The sequence below is a fragment of the Rattus norvegicus genome, chromosome 16 (genome assembly GCF_021556685.1).
Source record: "Rattus norvegicus strain SHRSP/BbbUtx chromosome 16, alternate assembly SHRSP_T2T, whole genome shotgun sequence".
NCBI lineage: Eukaryota > Metazoa > Chordata > Mammalia > Rodentia > Muridae > Rattus > Rattus norvegicus.
Genome location: NC_141549.1, coordinates 82,601,486 through 82,619,242, shown reverse-complemented (window position 1 = coordinate 82,619,242; position 17,757 = coordinate 82,601,486). Strand labels below are relative to the sequence as shown.

The 17,757-nt window shown below is 44.8% G+C and overlaps 2 protein-coding genes across 6 annotated transcripts in view; one reads left to right on the top strand and one right to left on the bottom strand.

Moving 5' to 3' along the window:
* Myom2 (myomesin 2) overlaps nucleotides 1-801 on the top strand; it is a 73,130-nt gene extending 72,329 nt beyond the window's left edge. For 5 of the 6 annotated variants that reach the window (XM_087588531.1, XM_087588528.1, XM_087588527.1 and 2 more), the window contains exon 37: nucleotides 18-801. In XM_087588531.1, the coding sequence (XP_087444657.1) occupies nucleotides 18-329 (312 nt within the window). In that variant the 3' untranslated portion in view covers nucleotides 330-801. 6 annotated transcript variants of the gene reach the window in all.
* Nucleotides 1-17,757, bottom strand: part of Erich1 (glutamate-rich 1) — a gene marked incomplete at its 5' end in the record, with an annotated part of 52,793,804 nt that overhangs the window by 1,045,121 nt on the left and 51,730,926 nt on the right.

Here is a 17,757-nt window from a genome sequence, read left to right as displayed (position 1 = left end):
GCGCCTTCCCTCCAAAGACCTTGAACCTCACCTGCACAGTATTTGGAAACCCGGACCCTGAGGTGGTCTGGTTTAAGAACGACAAGGACATTGAGCTAAGCGAGCACTTCTCGGTGAAGGTGGAGCAGTCCAAGTACGTCAGCCTGACCATTAAGGGGGTGACTGCTGAGGACTCGGGCAAGTACAGCATCAACGTGAAGAACAAATACGGAGGAGAGAAGATCGATGTCACCGTCAGCGTGTACAAACACGGGGAGAAGATCCCCGACATCTCAGCTCCCCAGCAGGCCAAACCCAAGCTTATCCCAGCTTCCACCTCAGCTGATTAAGGGAATCCCATCTGCCCCAGGCCCGAGAGATGGGGGGCGGGGCAGGGGCGGAGCGTTTGGAGGTCTTAGGATGTTGTATGCTGTGCTGAGTGGATGCCAGTTCGGTGTGATGTCACGTGTGGCGCGATGGGCGGTCGCACACTAGGCTTTTGATCTTGCACTTTGGGATGCAAATTTGACATGTAGAGGGAAAAGGAATGTCTCTGAGCGTAAGGCTGAAAGACGTGTGTGAGGCCAGAGTAGATGGCAGTGAGAGTGGGCAGAGAGGGGGAAGCTGGCACGTCCAGGGTCATGGGCACGTGGGCTGAGGCTCAGATGGTCTTGGCATGTGGTCATCTAGATAGTTATTACCATCCTGAGGTGGGTGGTGGGGCCTGCAGGGCACATCTCGGGAAACCCTTGTGGCACCTTTGAGCATGCTACTTGCTTATCTTTTTGTCTTGCTTTGGGCTAATAAAAATAAATAAAGGCATCTTGCTGTGGTTTCTGTGCCAACATCCTGCCTACCTACATGTCCCTATCTCTGCTTAGTAAGTTTCTCTGGCCTTTATGTTTCTGTGGCATGCGGACCATGGATCATGTTCAAAGAACCAGGGGTGGGAGAGTCTCCCGGAGGGATCCCTACCGTAGCTCCCTCCATTGACGTAGATGAGAGAGGGACCCTCAGTCAAGAGTCCTGACAGACTTGCATTGTGTGAGGCTCTCAGACCATGGATTTAAAGACTTTTTGTAGGGGAAAGCAAAATGTGTGCATGGCTCTGCCCCGCTCTGGCATACTGACTTACCAGGCAGAGATCCCCAGAGGAAGCAGCACCTTACTGGCAAGGAGCGTTGTAGTAGCCACTAAAGGGAAAAAAATGGGAAGGCTGGCTGAATACACACCTACTTGGGTGACACTGAAAAACGTACAGGGTAACTGCAGGTTTCCTGTAAGAGGCCCAAGTTCCTCTGTTAGGAAGGTCCTACCCCACTAGTATCATAGTTGCTTTGGAGCAGAAAGGTTCCTGGGATAAGTACACCTTATCTTTTTGGGTCATTAACATCATTGTTAGTCACTGCTTTTATTGTTGCTGTGACCAAATGCTTGAGCAAGGCGACACCAGGAAAGGAGGGTTTATTTTGGCTCATAGTTCATGGGCATGGCTGCCTAGGGCAGCTGGTCTCACTGTGTCCGTAACCTTAAAGCAGAGAGGCGAATCCTGGTGTATAACTCACTCTGTCTCTACTCAGTTTAGGATCTCAACCTGCAGAGGAGTGAGTCTCCCACCTCAGTCAACCTAATATAGAAACTACCTTTTGTATGACAGAACTTTTCACGGTGAGATGCAACACACACGTCTATGCCCCCAGATGGGGGAGAACACAACAGACCAAAGTTCAGATAAACCAAAATCCATTGGTGAACCAATGGGGTTACTTATAGGAGTGTGGGTAAGGGGCCACTTACCAGGAGCAGAAAAGATTCAAAGACAGCTACACCACTGAAGCCCACCCCAGCATGAGTGACAACTCACAAAACTGGGAACCTGGAGCACACTGCTCAGCCTGCAGTTGGAGAGTGTCCTTTCCAGGTCCCTCAGTCGGTCTAAACCTCTTCCAGGGAGCTCAGCTGCTTTCTGGATTTTTCCAGGCAGCTGGTCTGGCCTCAGAATCCACTTCGCAGCCTTTCTTCTCTGAGGGTCTTTGCAGCTCAGCTAACTTCCATCTGAGGAATCAACTTTGGTTGGTCAATCTAGCAGGGAGGGGCCTGGTGAATCTGGTCGGTTTCAGGGACTTCCTGAAGCTGTTTTCAGTTCACTTTTCTGCTTAAGGCGCTTCCTCGCAGGATGGAATGTTCCAGTCTGAAGAAACTGTCACATGCAGTCCCTCACAGACTGAGTCGCCTACTGAGTGTAGATCCTGTTAAACATTACTGATCACAAAGGCCAATCCTTTTAACATTCCCTCATACTTTCCTTAGATGATACTGGCATCCTGAAATGCCAGGGTATCCTGTTACAGCCTAGGGAGTGACAACATGGTTAGTCATTTTCCATTCTCGGTCACATGGTCAGACAACTGGGTTTATTCTGTCTTGTGTCTCACAAACTTCCAGAATACCTTTGACAGGCACCAGACTCCTTTTCATGCGAGACTTTTATATATTGGGGCAGAATTCACTGATTTTTTTTTCTAGCTTAGAAACCTCATTTCTTCTTATTTAGCAGTTGTGGTTCATAAGACAGGGTTGCAACTTGTTACAGTCATTTTACTTTATTTTGAATTATGCATGTATGGACAGAGTTTGTGGCTCTGTAGGTACGGTACCTGGTAGGAAAGCATTCTACTTGTAAGCAATGTTACCAGCCCAATCCACGCGTGATTGCTTTTTTCCTTCACCCTTTGACCAAAATGAAATTGTGTAAGATTAGAAAATGAGTCACATTCAGTTTGGGGGATGATGTTTTGCCTGCAGTGAGATAATATCCACTCTGTAGGTAACTGTGAGAGGGCTCGATTTACGGTAAACAAATACCTGATATTGAGATATCCTTTGAGTAAGCCTTGGAACTCAGAAATGTTTTCCAGGTACCAGATGTTTTCCATAGTACTCACGTACTCATCTAAAGTCCACAGACAACAAATCGCCACGTGGATCTTGTGCAGCGCCGAGACCTCTTCTCCAGTTTGGGGGAAAGAAGGCCACCGCAGTGCTGTGTGACACTACACTCTACTCGCTCCTCCACATGACAAGAGGGTTGCTTACAGCAAACGCGTGCTTTTATTTTCTCCAGGAAATGTTTTAACTCGAGAGAGTCCGCACATGAATGTTAATGGCTTAGAAAATTAAAAACCATAAATAGATCCAGAAATTGAATTTCATAAAGTGTACATGAACCGTAATGATGACGCCAAGCAGATGTTTTGCGACAAGAGAGGACACAACCGGCTCATCACTGGCGGAGGTTGATTGTAGGAGAACTTAAAATAATTAGAACCATTCTTGACTTGAAGGTGACTTTGTGTCCCCATCCACAGAGAAGGGGTTGGCAAGCTGAGGGCCGAGTCCTTCCCGTGTTCCAGGGAACACTTGTTGTCCACCAGGGCAGATTTCTGGCCAGGTAGAGGACGCACCGTGCATGCATGGGACGGGGACCATTTCTTCCCCACATCTCACTGCAGTACTGTACTCTTGGGTCTCTCCTAAGTGGGAAGTCTGATAGCTGGGTAATTTCAGGTGGAGGGATGGGGCCTCTGCAGGGAAGTGGGAGGAAGGCAGTGTATCTGAAAGACCGCCATTAGCTCACTTTTGATCCAAGGGACTGGGAAAGGAAGTTCCGAGTGAGTGGAAATTAGTAACCGTTTGTCAACAACCATTGTGAATTCTTTCTCTGTTGTCTGGATGGAGCTTCAGATAGCATCCTCCTGATGCTGCTCCTCCCGTGTGTGGGACTTCAGGAAAGTCATTGCTAGTCCTTCCTCTGCCCTTTCATAAGAAAACCTCCTCCCGGGGACCCTGACTCATAACCAGGACTCAGGGCCAGCCCTTTAAAAAGTCCTTGTCTCTGCTTCGTGTGAGAGCAAGATGCTGACTTCAGAACGCTCTGGTTGTTAGAGGACGCTGCCATCACATAAGCCACTGCCCAATATACCTTCTCTCCTCCAACCCAGGCCAGTGCCCGATACACCTGCTCTCCTCCAATCCAGGTCAGCTGTGAATGCTTAGTTATTCCTCAGGTGTCCTGGCCGGTTTTCACGCCAACTTGACACAAGCTAGAATCATCTGAAAGGAGGGAACCTCAATTGAGAAAATGCCTCCATCAGATGCAGCTGTAGGAAATTTTCTTAGTTATCTATTGATGGGGGTGAGCCCAACCCATTGTGGATGGTGCCCCTCCTGGGCTGGTGGTCTTGGGTTCTGTAAGAAAGCAGGCTGAGTAAGTCACGGTGAGCAAGCCAGGAAGCAGCACCCTTCCACGGCCTCTGTATCAGCTACTGCCTCCAGGTTCCTGCCCTGACTTCCTAAACGATGAACAGTAATATGGAGGCACAAGCCAATTGAACCTTTTCCTCCCCAAGTTGGCTTTGGTGACAATGTTTCATCACGGCAATAGTAACCCTAATTAGAACATCCAAGAGTAGGGTCCCTCTTCTAGTATGAGCCTTATCCGTACACTTTTTTTTTTTTCCTGTTTAGATCGTTTGCCCATTTTTGACGGGGCTGTTTGTTTTCTTGCTATTGAGCCTTAGCAGTAAAACAGACGCACTGTGGAAATGATCACAATAAGACTAGTTTATATCTCCGTGGCTGTGCGGTGAGACTTGACGGAGTTAGGATGATCTACAAAACGATGTTCTGTGAGGCCCTTTCAAGGAGACATCACTGAGGAGGGAAGACCCTGGGTGTATGTGGTGCTGTACATCCTGGAGGGCCTGGGTTGAATGTAGACAGAGGGCTGACCACGCCCATTCTCCCTGCTTCCTGCCTGCGGATGCCACGTGACCAGCAGCCCCTGCTTCCTCTCTGCCTTCACTCTCAGGATGGACTGTGCTCTCAAGCCGTGAGCCAAAATGGCCTTCATTTTAAGGTTATTATTATTATTATTATTATTATTATTATTGTGGTTGTTGTTGTTATTATTACTATTGTATTTATTATTATTATCATCATTATTGTTGTTATTATTATTTATATCAACAAGGAGTGTAACCTATCAATGAGCCAAGTAAAATTAGATAAGCTTTATTTCTGCTGGGAACTGCTCACGACACCTAGTTTTACACAGCCTGACCTTTGGCATACACGATGCCCATGGCAAACACGCAAGATATGATTCTTGGATGGGGCTACAAGGTGAGTTCAGGCACGTAGTGTGGCCTGGGATAAGCGGACCGTCATTGGCTGAGACTAGGGCAAAGGAGAGAGCCTGCCTAGATATCTTTCTCCCAGAATCCAGTCATCTTGTGTGTGTACAGCATCTGTAGGAGAGAAAAAAAAACTGTGGCATTGCCCACAGCCAGCTTCTTAGACCATGCTCACATGGAGTTGGCTTTGTAGGGCCTCTCAAGGGTGTCTTGGATTTCACTGTACAATTTTCTCCACATCCAGGCTTAGAATTTTGCTGACAAGTGCTAGTTCCTCCAAAAAATCATGTCACTTATTTATTTTGTGTATGTTTTCTTCTGGATACACACATGCTGGGATGCACAGAGTGGACAGGGGAAACTTGGCATGAGTTGGTTCCCTCCTTCTGCCACGTGGGGTCGGCTCCCATCTCCCTTCTCTTTGCTCCTTCTTGGAGCTAAGCTGTCAAATAGTTGCACCCTCGGACATGCTAGTTTTTAGTCTATTAAAGATTCTCGCTTCTTAATTAGACAAATGGAGGAGGCCACCAGCGAGCCTTCTCGGAATCATTCCAAAGGAGCCACTAGGTGGCGCCAAGACACTCAGCTCAGCAGGCCAGCAGGCTTCCTTGGAGCAAACTGATCATCACTTCAGAGAACGGAGATTGCTCAAGGAGGTAGACTTACCCCAGCGACAAGGACAGGTCTGGCAAATTACTGTTTCCAGGAAATAGCAGGTCGTTCGAAGGCAATAATAGAGCGTCTTAATCTTCACGTGACTCGCACTGGAAGGAATAAAACACACCTTGTGAGATATTACAAGGCTCGCACTGCATCACCAAAGCCATAAAAGTGTGTGATCTATCTCTACATTAAGTCTGGGGTGTGAATTTTAAATATCCCATGCTTCAGAGAGGCATGACAAAGGCAGCAGGCCCCCTCGTTTTTTCAAAGCAGTAAATTACAACACTGGAACTCTTCCTGTTAGTTCTGGATTCAGCAAGGGTATCACACAGTGGTGGGGCTTGAGCCAGGACTTCCTGGGTCTCCTGGGAGCTGTGAACTGGGAGGCTTTCTCTGTCCTTCAGTATCCTTCCTACCCGTGCTCTGCTTACTAATCGTATGTGGGAGGGGCAGCGCCCAGAGGATTAGAAGCCCCACCCCCAACCTCAATAACGACCAAACCTAAGCTGACCATCTTATACAAAATTTTTAATTGATTCCTTGAACAACAGTTAAGTAGTGAATTGGATGAAAGCTCGCAGATGATAGCCTCATTTTTCACCGGCTTAAAGTGGATTAAATTCCGATTTAGACTTGTTTTACCTGCAGAATCATGGCCACCTTTTTTAAACAGAGCCTGTTAAAGAGGTTCGTCAGGGTGTTGCGGTGAAGGGGCCTACTCAATGGCATATTGACAGAACAGAACCTCAAGTCAGCTCAGTGTTCTGACTTTGAAGAAATGCCACTGGTCTCTAGTGTCCTACATGACCTGCTATGGTCTTGTGCATTGATCTGCCAGCTCCTCTTCTGATACAGAGGGTCTTGGACTTCCCCAGACACACAAGCCCCTTTTCTTTCAATATATTGCAGTAAAAATACGATCAATTCCCAGGGCACTGTTAGAAACACTGGGTTTTACCTAGTAAGATGACATTTCTTCTCTTCCTCAGTTTCCTTATGTGTAAAAAGTGGAACCAGTGCTCCTTGAGCTAAACCACATTCCTATGCACATAGGGACTCCATTCCATGACCTTTGATCCCTCAGACACACCACATCCCCCATCCCACCACTGGGCCTTTGCTGCTGTCCTAATAAGTTGTTCAGTAGTTTGTCGAAAGTATGTCTCAGTTCTGCCGGGGATGTAGATGGGCTAAGGACTGCGTGTGGCTGTCCTGCCATCTCCTGACTGCCTGCGCAAGAGATGGTTCATAAAGAAAAAGCTGTACCATTAGTGATGGCAGCCATCACTCCTCCCTCTTCCTAATCTTTCTTCTCAAGTCCTAATGAAATCACTAAAAACAGGTCATAGAGACGGTAAGGAATAACCGACCTCTGGCCTCCACAGGGTCAAACACACAACAACTGGCCCTTGTTTGAGCACATTAGGCAGCTGGAGGTCAACTCTGAAGGGTCCTTTCCATAACCAAGGAGCCAGCAAGGTAGAAGTTTGTCTCAAGCAGTTGCCTGTGTAGTTATGAGGACAGTAAAGATGGTCAGGGGACTCCGACGTGCAGGCAGTGGTAGAATCCAGGAGGGACACAAGATCACTTATGGCATGATTTCTAAGATCCCACTGAACCACAGGGAGGGTTATAAGGCTGGTGAAGTGCTGAGTCTTGACTGTAGAGGTCTCAAGAAGGCTGTTTTGTGCAGCCAGAAGTCTGGAGCCCAAGGCTGAGATGCAGACTTTGGGATAGCTGAAGAAATCCTCCGGCCGTACTGTTTAAGTTATGTCCTCTGGTAGATTGAATAGGAATGGCCCCCATAGACTCATGTGTTTGAATGCTTGGCCCACAGAGAGCGCACTGTTAGGGGGTGTGGCCTCATTGGAGTAGGTGTGGCCTTGTTGGAGTAGGTGTGGCCTTGTTGGAGTAGGTGTGGCCTCGTTGGAGTAGGTGTGGCCTTGTTGGAGGAAATGCGTCACTGTGGGGGCGGGCTTTGAGGACTTCTATGTTCAGTGCGGTGCACAATCTCTTTCTGCCGTCTGTGGATTGAGATGTAGAACTCTCAGCTTCTCCTCCAGCACGACGTCTGTCTGAATGCTGCCATGCTTCCCTCCATGATGATAATGGTCTAAATCTCTGAACTGTAAGCCAGCCTCTAATGAAACGTTTTCTTTTATAGGAGTTGCCTTGGTCCTGGTGTCTCTTCACAGCAATAGAAAGCCTAAGACATTTCCCTAGTATTTTCTCGAAGAGCAATACTCTCAGGTATATATATATATACATATATACACACAATATTCCACAGGCTGAACAAGCAAAAGAAATAATGAAAAGCCCTCCTGTTTCCCTATCTGCTAAGCTACTTGAGTGAAAGGATGCTTTTGACAACTCCCTATCTCTCCACTGTTGCCACCTGATTACAGTTTTTTTAAGAAAAACAGTTTAGCTTCTGCCTAAGGGGCCAAGACATGCCTGCATTGTATCACCATTAACAGCTTGAGAGACCAGCAAGCAGAAAAAGTACTCGCTACCAAGGAGGTGGCGTCCTGAAGCTCAGCAGACATTTGAGTAAAGCTGAAGGTTGGGTGTGGGCACTGTTTCTTACAGCAATGAGCGGCTTAATCAGCTGGTCTGATCAGACTGTCACGTCAATCAGCGGCCACTTGGTTCTGTTCTCAGCTGAGTTTTATTCCTGAGCAAAGGATTCCCAGGTGTGAGCGTCAGTGTGGATAAGCATCTCGGAAGGAAGCATGCTTATGCATCAAGTCTGTTTCAGGTTTTAGACACACAGACCATGAGCTCAGGGCACCAGAACCCTCTGCCTACTGCAGGTCCTGCGGGCAGCTCTCTAGAAAGGTGGGCCAGGGGTGTTTACCAAGGGTAGCCGAGCAAGCCAGAGGGAGAGAACAAGCAATGTTCTTCCGTGGTCTAGGCTCCAGGTTCCTGCCTGGGGTTCCTTCCCTGACTTCTCTCAGTGATGGACTGCGATGTGGAAGTGTGAGTTAAAACCAATCCTCTTCTCCTCAAGCTGCAGTTAGTCAGAGTGGTTCCTTACAGCAACAGAAAGAAAGAAAGATTTTTCTTTGGCTTTTCTTTTTCCCTTCTCCTTTTAGGTAGACCACACATGAGCCTACTTAAATTTTATAGTTTTATAATTAAAAAGATAAAACAGAGCATTTCTGAAAATCACAAGGCTTGGCATGGATGGGCTTGTGCATCTCTCTCTCTCTCTCTCTCTCTCTCTCTCTCACACACACACACACACACACACACACACACACACTCAATTTAAAGAAAAACCCGCCTTTTCTTTTCCTTCCTTGATTCTAGCATTTGCCGTATTTTACCTGAAATTGATATATAAAATATTCTTTCTAATTACTCTGGCCTCTAATTTCATATGTAGTTCTATATTTCCCTTCTGAGAAAGACATAATTGTTTCACATGTTTCTATATTGAAAACAGTATTCCGTCAGTAGTGTTGTTAGCATCTTTGCGAGCATTTTCTAAGGTAGGAATGTGAACAGTTGGTGGACTAGGAATGGCTAGCTGTTAAGTTACTGTATCTTTTTCTCGGAAACACTGTTAAGTTTAGGTTGCAGTTAGCCACGCCCCCAGCTTTCTCACATTTGGCTCCACTTGACACCAGGGAAAGGCTGTGGCCCCAGAGTGGTGTGTTGTCATAGTGACCCCCTTCCACCATCGGTTCTGACAGGTTTCCTTGGCTTCTTCACACTGACAACCATGTCATCTGCAAATGGGTTTTCATTTTTTGTCAGTTCTCATACATTTCATCTTACTTGATGTGTCTGTGAACTAAACTATTGGGGAGGATGACGGGGAGGAGGGGTGTGAGCTGAACCACCAGGATGATGTTGGGGAGGAGGGGTGTGCCCGGAGTAGCCAATGGATGTGGTGGTGGTCATTCCCTGTGCTTTCTGAAGATGATGTGCAACAGGGAATGCTTTGGATGGGTAGCCCAGGTTATTTTCACTGATATTTTATCAGAAGAAGCTTAGCCAATGCTTTCTACTTTAAATCTATTTAGCATTGACTCGTGTTCATGAATGTTTCAATGTCAAGATCTTCTTGAGGCCCTAGAATGGGCATTTGTTTGGATATACTGTATTTATAAACAAATGCTATCAGACAAATATTGTCTTAGCGATGCTTGTGTATATAAGTCCTATATCAAAAGTTCAGTCAGTGCTGACTTGGACATTAAGAACAGATCGTGTCTTCCTTGCAAGTTTGGTAGAAATCTCCCGTCTTATTGTACATAACTTACATTCTTTGCTTTTTTGCTCTCACAAATATGTAATTTATGTGTCTAAGATAATTATGTGTTTATTTCTATTTTAAGGCCCTCAGTTTGTATAAGTCTGTCAAACTCATTACCCTCGTACTTCATGGTATTGTCTTAAGCTTTACAATTTTTTGTTCTCCTTGAAGTTAAGTGCCTAGAAGAATTTTGTGCTCCATTGTATACAATGATGGTTGCCCGTATAAGGTTTTGTCCATTGATTTCAGGAACTAGCACTTGTTTTTGAAATTTTTCCTCATGGTTTCTTTACATTTCAGCTGACCATTTCCAGTTTTCTTTCTGGCTTTCCCTAGCAATGAGTGCCAACTCATCTACCTCCGACCTTAAGTTCTGAAATCCATCTCTCGTATGCTGTCTTACATGGCCTCTCGGTCTCACCCGTGGGCCTCCTGGGGCCAGCATGTCTGCTCTTGTGGAGAGGCCTTCAGCTTTAAGCATTCAGTCCCCAGTGGGTGGCATAGGGAGGTTATGGGACACCCTAGGAGGGGTCAGGGGGAGGTAGGCTTTCAGAGTGATAGTCTTTCTTCATTTCCAGTTCTCTTTCTGCTTCCTGGGTGTGGTTGAGAATGATGTCTCAGTGTCATGATCCTGTTGGTAGGCTGTCCCTGCCAACGTGGAGCTGTCCGGGACTGGTAAGTCAGAATAACTCTTCCTGAAGTTACTTTTTTAATGGTAGCTTTTCCAGCAAGAGAAAAATAACCAATAGCCTCTGAACCTGGCAGCGTCGGGAAGAGACAATACAGAACTGATGGAATTCCCTATGCACATCAGTGACACTATCTGTTTCTCCACGCTGTCTAGCGCTGGCCCTCCAAACCTTTATCAAAACCATGTCCACAGTGTTGTCCCTGTCCTTTTGCATTAGACTTCCCCAAGCCCCTACCCCCTTCATCTTCCTAAAACAGGGCCTTTGTTCTTCAGGACAAGAGGCATTCATTTGAGTTATCCTGCTAACATCTGACATTTAGTTCAACACAGACCGTTACTTTGTTGCAAATCCTTGGACTGCTGGAATACTACCATTTTACCTGTTGAATCCAGATCCATTCTGCTGTGGTCCTTTCTTCTCCTGGTCCTGCCCCTGCAATGCATCTGTCAGTCCCCAAGCTTCTGGCTTTGCCTGAGCCTGGCTCATCATACTGAGATGCTTCTGTATAAGCAGGCGTGACCTTGGTGCTCTCTCCTTCCTCCAACCATTCACACTGATATTGTGTGTATCCGTTTAACCTGACTGTGCACTGCTGGTTCCATACATTTAAATTTCCATATTAATGGGTTTTTGACCCCTCCAAGGGATGTTTACTCTTAACCATTTGAATACTGAGTACGCTGGCTTTCTGTATCTTACACGGTCCATCACTGGACCAGGGTAGACTCGGGGGGACCAGAGAATTTCTTGCATTTTCCACAGAGCAGGATAAGCACCCCACCTTCACGATACCTTGGTTCTTCTCGATTGGGACCACATATTTCTTGAGACCATGTGCTCTAGGCTACTGTGAATGGGAGAAGGTATCTGTGCTGTGTGCCCCTCTGGTACACATACTGGGGTCATAAAACACTCCTCTGTCAATCTAGTGACACAAAGACTCACGGTTGATTTCAGATTACGTGGTTTATTTTGCTTTTTAAATATTTTTCTTAGGTTTCATTTTTACATCCTACTGTGCGATGCTCAGCAGTTTTTTCTTTTTCCTGATAACTAGGAGCTCCCCACCCCCACCTCTTTATAGTGAGTGGTGTAGTCTCAGGCATATGTGGATGAAAAAATAGAATTTCTTTGCAAAACTGTAGTTATGGGTCCCACCAAGCAGTGATTTCCTTAAGACCACACCCAGTTGTGTAAACATAATATTCGTTCATCGTAAAAGAGGAAAGGGAAACAAATATAGGAATTGGGGTTGTGATCAGTCTGTTAACTGACTTGATAATGATGATGGTTTCCCAGTTATCAAAACGTTGAGGTGTGTACCATATATATAACATACACATATTTTTTACTTGTCAACGGTGTTACAATAAAACCAGAGGAAAATGTCTGGATGTTAGAAAGACAGTGTCAGCTTTCTGTTAGAACACAGTATCAGCAAGGCAGCCCCCCCCACCCCCCCCGAGCTGGGGACACGAACCCAGGGCCTTGCGCTTGCTAGGCAAGCACTCTACCACTGAGCTAAATCCCCAACCCCAGGAGTCCCAGTTTTTAAACAGATGTACTGGGGGCACTGACTTTCTTCCTGGGCCATTTTTTTTGTCTGCCCCTTTTGGTTTTTATTTCAGTTCCTTTGGTTATCTGCTTCTATATATTTTGGTGATAATGGCTCAATGAATACCCTTGTTGGAGTACAGCCATTTTAAAAATTTGGCCAAGTCTTATTATAGTTTGTAAAGAGAGGAAGTAAAAGTCCAAATAACCGGCAAGCGGGCTCTTCCGCAGCAGCTGGGGGGCACGTGCTAAGATGGTGTGGGTGGAGCCTGCACGGCTCTACCCCAGGGTAGCTCAAGTAAGCTAAGCTCTAGTACTCAGTATACCAGGTAGGAGTTGTGGCTCAGTGCCTGTTGATTTCTGCTACATAGTAATTGAACCTGTTAAATCTGAGCGAAGCTGCTTATCCGTGAGAGACCTGGAGGTTGTGGTCCTCCTGGGATTAATTAGTTTTCTGTTTCCCTCAAGCATGGCAGCTCCAGTAGACCATTGTGGATGCCCCTCGGTGCCAATGCTCGTCTGCTCTGCAGATTCACACGCTGTTACGGGTTTTCATTAATTTGTGAGCTCATTATTTACTCAAGAGTCCTGGAACACAGAACTACTTTGACATTTAACCATCTTTCCTCAAATATTTTTATGACAGACATTAAATACAGAATGCAGTCCCAGGGCAGAATTCAACAAATACATGGTTGATAGCAAGCATCTCCCCACAGGCTGCACCTGTCACTTCTTAGCATTTGGAAGCTGGGGAAGGGCAGAGGTGGTCACCGTTCCCATAAGGCTGACCCCATTAATGATTTAACACAGATCTCCCTGGGCACCATACGTCATGATCACTAAGGGATACCAGCTGAGAGTCTGTCTGAGGAGGAGTTGGGGCTCAACCTTTACAGTTTGTCCAGGATGGTTTGGCTCTTAAATCCCCCAGGTCTAGGAGCAGAAGGAACTTGGCATTTATGGGCTTCCCTCAACCACAGAAAACTCAGAAGCAGTTTTAAATGGATACATAGGTTCTTTACAAGGTGATATTCTACAGAGCAGGTCTAGAGATGGAGATAAACGGCCTTACTCTGGCAAGAGTCTGTATCTTTCCCGGCTGCTTGGCTCAAGGCTTAGCTTCTGTAAGCCCATGTCAGGATGTTTACAGGGTAGGAAAGCCATAGACCTCCAGGAGCCTGAATAGAAATGAATCAGCTTCACACGCCTGCGCAGGTCTGCCAGGAAACAATTGGACACACATGTAGTCTCAATTCCTCCAGATGATTCCTCAGGACTGACTTCTGACAACACAGCTTTGAAAGCATAAGAATGTCTAGGCCACAGAATAGCAAAGAGGGTTCTGAATGAGAGAACAATTCTAGCAGCTGTATTACCTGGGCTTAGTGGGGTGTGTGTGTGTTCGCAAACATATACTCATTTTACATAGGCTTTCTCCATGACTTGGAGATAATGCTCTGACTGTTAGTTTCCTCATGAGCATAGAAAGTACTAACACACATATTTAGCACCCTGCCTTTAAAGATGAACGCTGAAGAATATTTGCTCCTCTGTTGGTGAACTAACAGGATGTAGCTTATCCTAATTTTGTAGAAGACACTAAAAAGAAAGAGGTGTTTTTGAACAAGAGAAGAGATCTGTGTGGCACCCAGAATCTCTGGCTGGGTTGACTTGGGGAAGTCTGTCGGCTTCACAAGGGCAATGGGACAAGACAGGGAGAGAGCCTTTCTGCCGATGTGCAATAGCAACCAACGACCAGCATGAAAAGTCAAGGCAGACCAAACTGAAAACATAATCTAAGAAAAAGAATAACATAAGACTCTAGAAACTCTAATGGAATGGGAGAAAGTGATGGGCCTCAGCTCATCACTCAACATTCAAAATAATGGCCGTAAAGTATTTATCTGAGTTAGGATAGTAAAGGAGGCACGAAGTGAGAAGAGATGGATGAAAATAGAAGACATAAACAACATCATGAATCAATCATTGAGTTGAAAAGTACAATAGTTTAACTAAAGATTTGGGAGAAACTTTAGCAGTAAACTGAAAATAGAGGAAAGGGACAGAGAGCCTGAAGACAGGTCACAGGAAATAAACTCTGAGGGAAGAAAATACAAAAAACGTGTGCTCACATGTATGTGTGTGTGTGTGTGTGTGTGTGTGTGTGTATGTATGTGCATGCATGTGTGTGTATGTACGTGTGTGTGTGTGCATGTGTGTATATAAGAGAGAGGGACAGAGAGAGAGAGAGACAGAGAGAGAGACAGAGAGAGAGACAGACTCACACAGAAACAGAGGCAGAGAACAACCAAGGTTCAAGGGATCTGTAGGACAAAATTAAGCTAAAAGTTTTAGTTACTGGAACTCTAGAATGAGAAGAAAGAAATGCGGCATACTTAAAATCATGAATAAATATTTTCCACACTAAGAAAGGGATTAGACATTCAGATCCAGGAGCTGAGATGTTACTCAGTAAGATAAATTCAAGGACAGACCATCCAGTCACACATAATCAAATTGCCAAGCTAAAAACAAAAACAAACAAAAAATCAAAAGCAGCAGAAATAAAGAGACTTGTTACTTACAAAGGGATACTCTTAAATTTTATTTCACTTCTTTTGGAAATTATAAAATATAATTACCTCATTTCCCCTTCCTTTCTTCCTCACCCCTGTGATCTCCTTTCTGTTTTCCATATTCATGGTCTCTTTTTATTACAGTTCGTTTTCTCTCTCTCTCTCTCTCTCTCTCTCTCTCTCTCTCTCTCTCTCTCTCTCTGTATGTGTTTATGTCTCAATTTCTGTGTCTTTCTGTCTCTCTATCTCTATGTCTCTCCCTGTGTATCTCTTTCTCTCTTTTTCCTCTCTGTCTCTCTCTCCCTCTTTGTCTGTTTCTTTCTTTCTTTCTTTCTCTCTCTCTCTCTGTGTATGTGTCTATCTCTCTTTCTCTGTCTCTCTCTGTCACTATCTTTCTGTCACTGTCTCTTCTCTCTTTTCTTATCTCCCCTCTATGTCTCTCTGTGTGTCTCTCAATCTCTGTCTTTGTGTCTTTCTGTCTCTGTGTATCTCTCTCTGTCTCTCTTTGTGTGTTTGTCTGCCTGCATCTCTTGTCTATGTCTGTCTCTCTCTGTGTGTTTCTGTATCTCTCTTTCTTTCTCTCTGTCTCTCCTTTTGTCTCTCTGTCTCTCTCTCTTTTTCTCTTTCCCTCCCTGTCTCTCTCTGCCTCTGTCTCTTTCTCTGTGCATGTGTGTGTCTGTGTATCTCTTTTTCTCTCTTTCCCTCTCTGTCTACGTCTCTCTGTTTATCTCTCCCTTTCTGTCTCTCTTTTTCTCTTTTTCTGTCTCTCTTTCTCTTTCTGTCTCTTTTTCTGTCTGTTTGTCTGTGTATGTCTCCCCAGACCATATATTGTTAGCTATGATGCATATGATTTCAGAGCTGACCATCTGGTGTTGGGGAACCAACAGGGCTCCCCCTAGGTAAGTTTATTTCTCTCCCCCTGAGTATTTAGTTGCCTGTAGTTATCTGTCTAGGGTTGGAGAATAGTGAGAATCCCCTTTCCATGTTAGCATGCACATTGGCACAATTATCTCTATAAAAATCTATGTTTTTATTAATTCTTTGAGAATTTTACATAGATTATTTTGACCATATTTACCCTTACTCCTGATCTCAACACCCCCCCCCCAGGTCTTCTCCACACCTCCTTTCTTCCATGTCCTCTTTTAGAAGAGATCATCTCCCAGCAGATGTCTTGGTCTTTGCTCTCCCTCCTCAATGGTCCTTGGACATTAGGCAAAAGGGGTTGTATTGTAAATGTGTTAATTGGTAGTGTGCATCCTATGGGAAGGTGATCTCTGCATTTTGGCCAATTGTGGCTTTATAACGTTTTTATCTGTTGCAAGGACAAGCATCTTTGATGAGGAGTGAGAACCACATTCACCCGTGGCTATAGGATAGGTTTTTTAGTGTGCAGTTAGAGGCAATACTGGTTTAGGAAGATGGTCATAGTATTTTCTCCTTTGGATTTTGTTGTGCCACTGGCAACAACATGTGTTTTTCAGCAAAAAATTTACAGGCCCGAGGGGGTGTGGTTTGAGATGATATATTCAAAGTACTGATGGAACAAAGGCATCTGACAACAAGGAATATTATACCCAGCAATCTTATCTTCCAAAAATGAAGAAGACATTAAAATCCTTGTTGGAGGAATCCTAACAAATCAGTTATGAAGGATGAATAATTCTCATGTCTCACATGCAGCAGGAGGGCTATAGCTCGTGACATTGCATTACATGTAGGAAAATTGTCAAGAGAACAAGTTTTAGATGTTATATCTCAGGAAAGACAGCTATGCAGCATGATGGTATAGGTAATTTGCTTGACCATAGGGGTAATTTCACTAGATGTATCAATGCAAAGCTTCATGCTATATACTTGAATAAACAAATATATATATATATGTACATATATATATGTTTAAACCTATTGACTTTAGCTAAACAGAACTCAATTCACATTCCCTACTGTTTTGATGTTTTACTAAGTTAGATAACTTTACTCATAGAGGACTGAACTGACATATACTCCTCACTCAAAACATTAGAGATGATTCTTTTCTTTTTTTCTTCCCCTTCTTTAGAAATGGTTTTATACAGTTATTATGCATGCATGTACCTGTCACTGAGAAACACAATGGGTGGATGGGAGGGCTACTTCAAAATAGTTTTTTCACTATCATACATGAACATTTCAAGTATTGCTTTCTGGGGCAAGTGCTTTAATATTTGTCAATATTTAATTTTGAGTGCCATCTAATTGGAAGGCTGGATGGAGCCTGGATTCCAACGGCAGCAGGGACCTCCTCTGAGAGCTGGTCCTGGGTCTCCCCTGCTGTCCTACAGGAAAACCAATGGCTACATGTCTCAGGGCCTCCTGGTCCTTTAAATTTTATAAGTAAAATGGGAACTGCTTTGGGGAGGGGATAGTTTAGATCGACTTACATCATATCAGACCAAGGTCAGAATTGTCAAAGTAGGATTGAAGATATGGTTTTTATCATTGCTTAAGACAGTGAAAAGTTGGGAAAATGTATTAAATCCAACCACTTGTTTAAAGGCAGGAGAATCCCTTGAGCTCAGAACCGAGCTAGGTGCTCAGGTCTCAACATATTCGCTTTTGTTCACTTATTTTTACATTTGTGTAGGTGTCTGTGTGAGTGTGTGCACATCTGTGTGCCTGGTTATAGAAGCCAGAAAGGTGTGTGGGATTCCCTTGAGCCAGAGTCACAGGGGGTTGTGGGCACGGCCAACCCAATTCTAAGAGCAGGAAGCTCGGACATACTGAGGCGTCTCTCTATGCCATTTCCTCAGCCCTTCAGCAAGCTTGCTTATTTAATTTTTAATGCA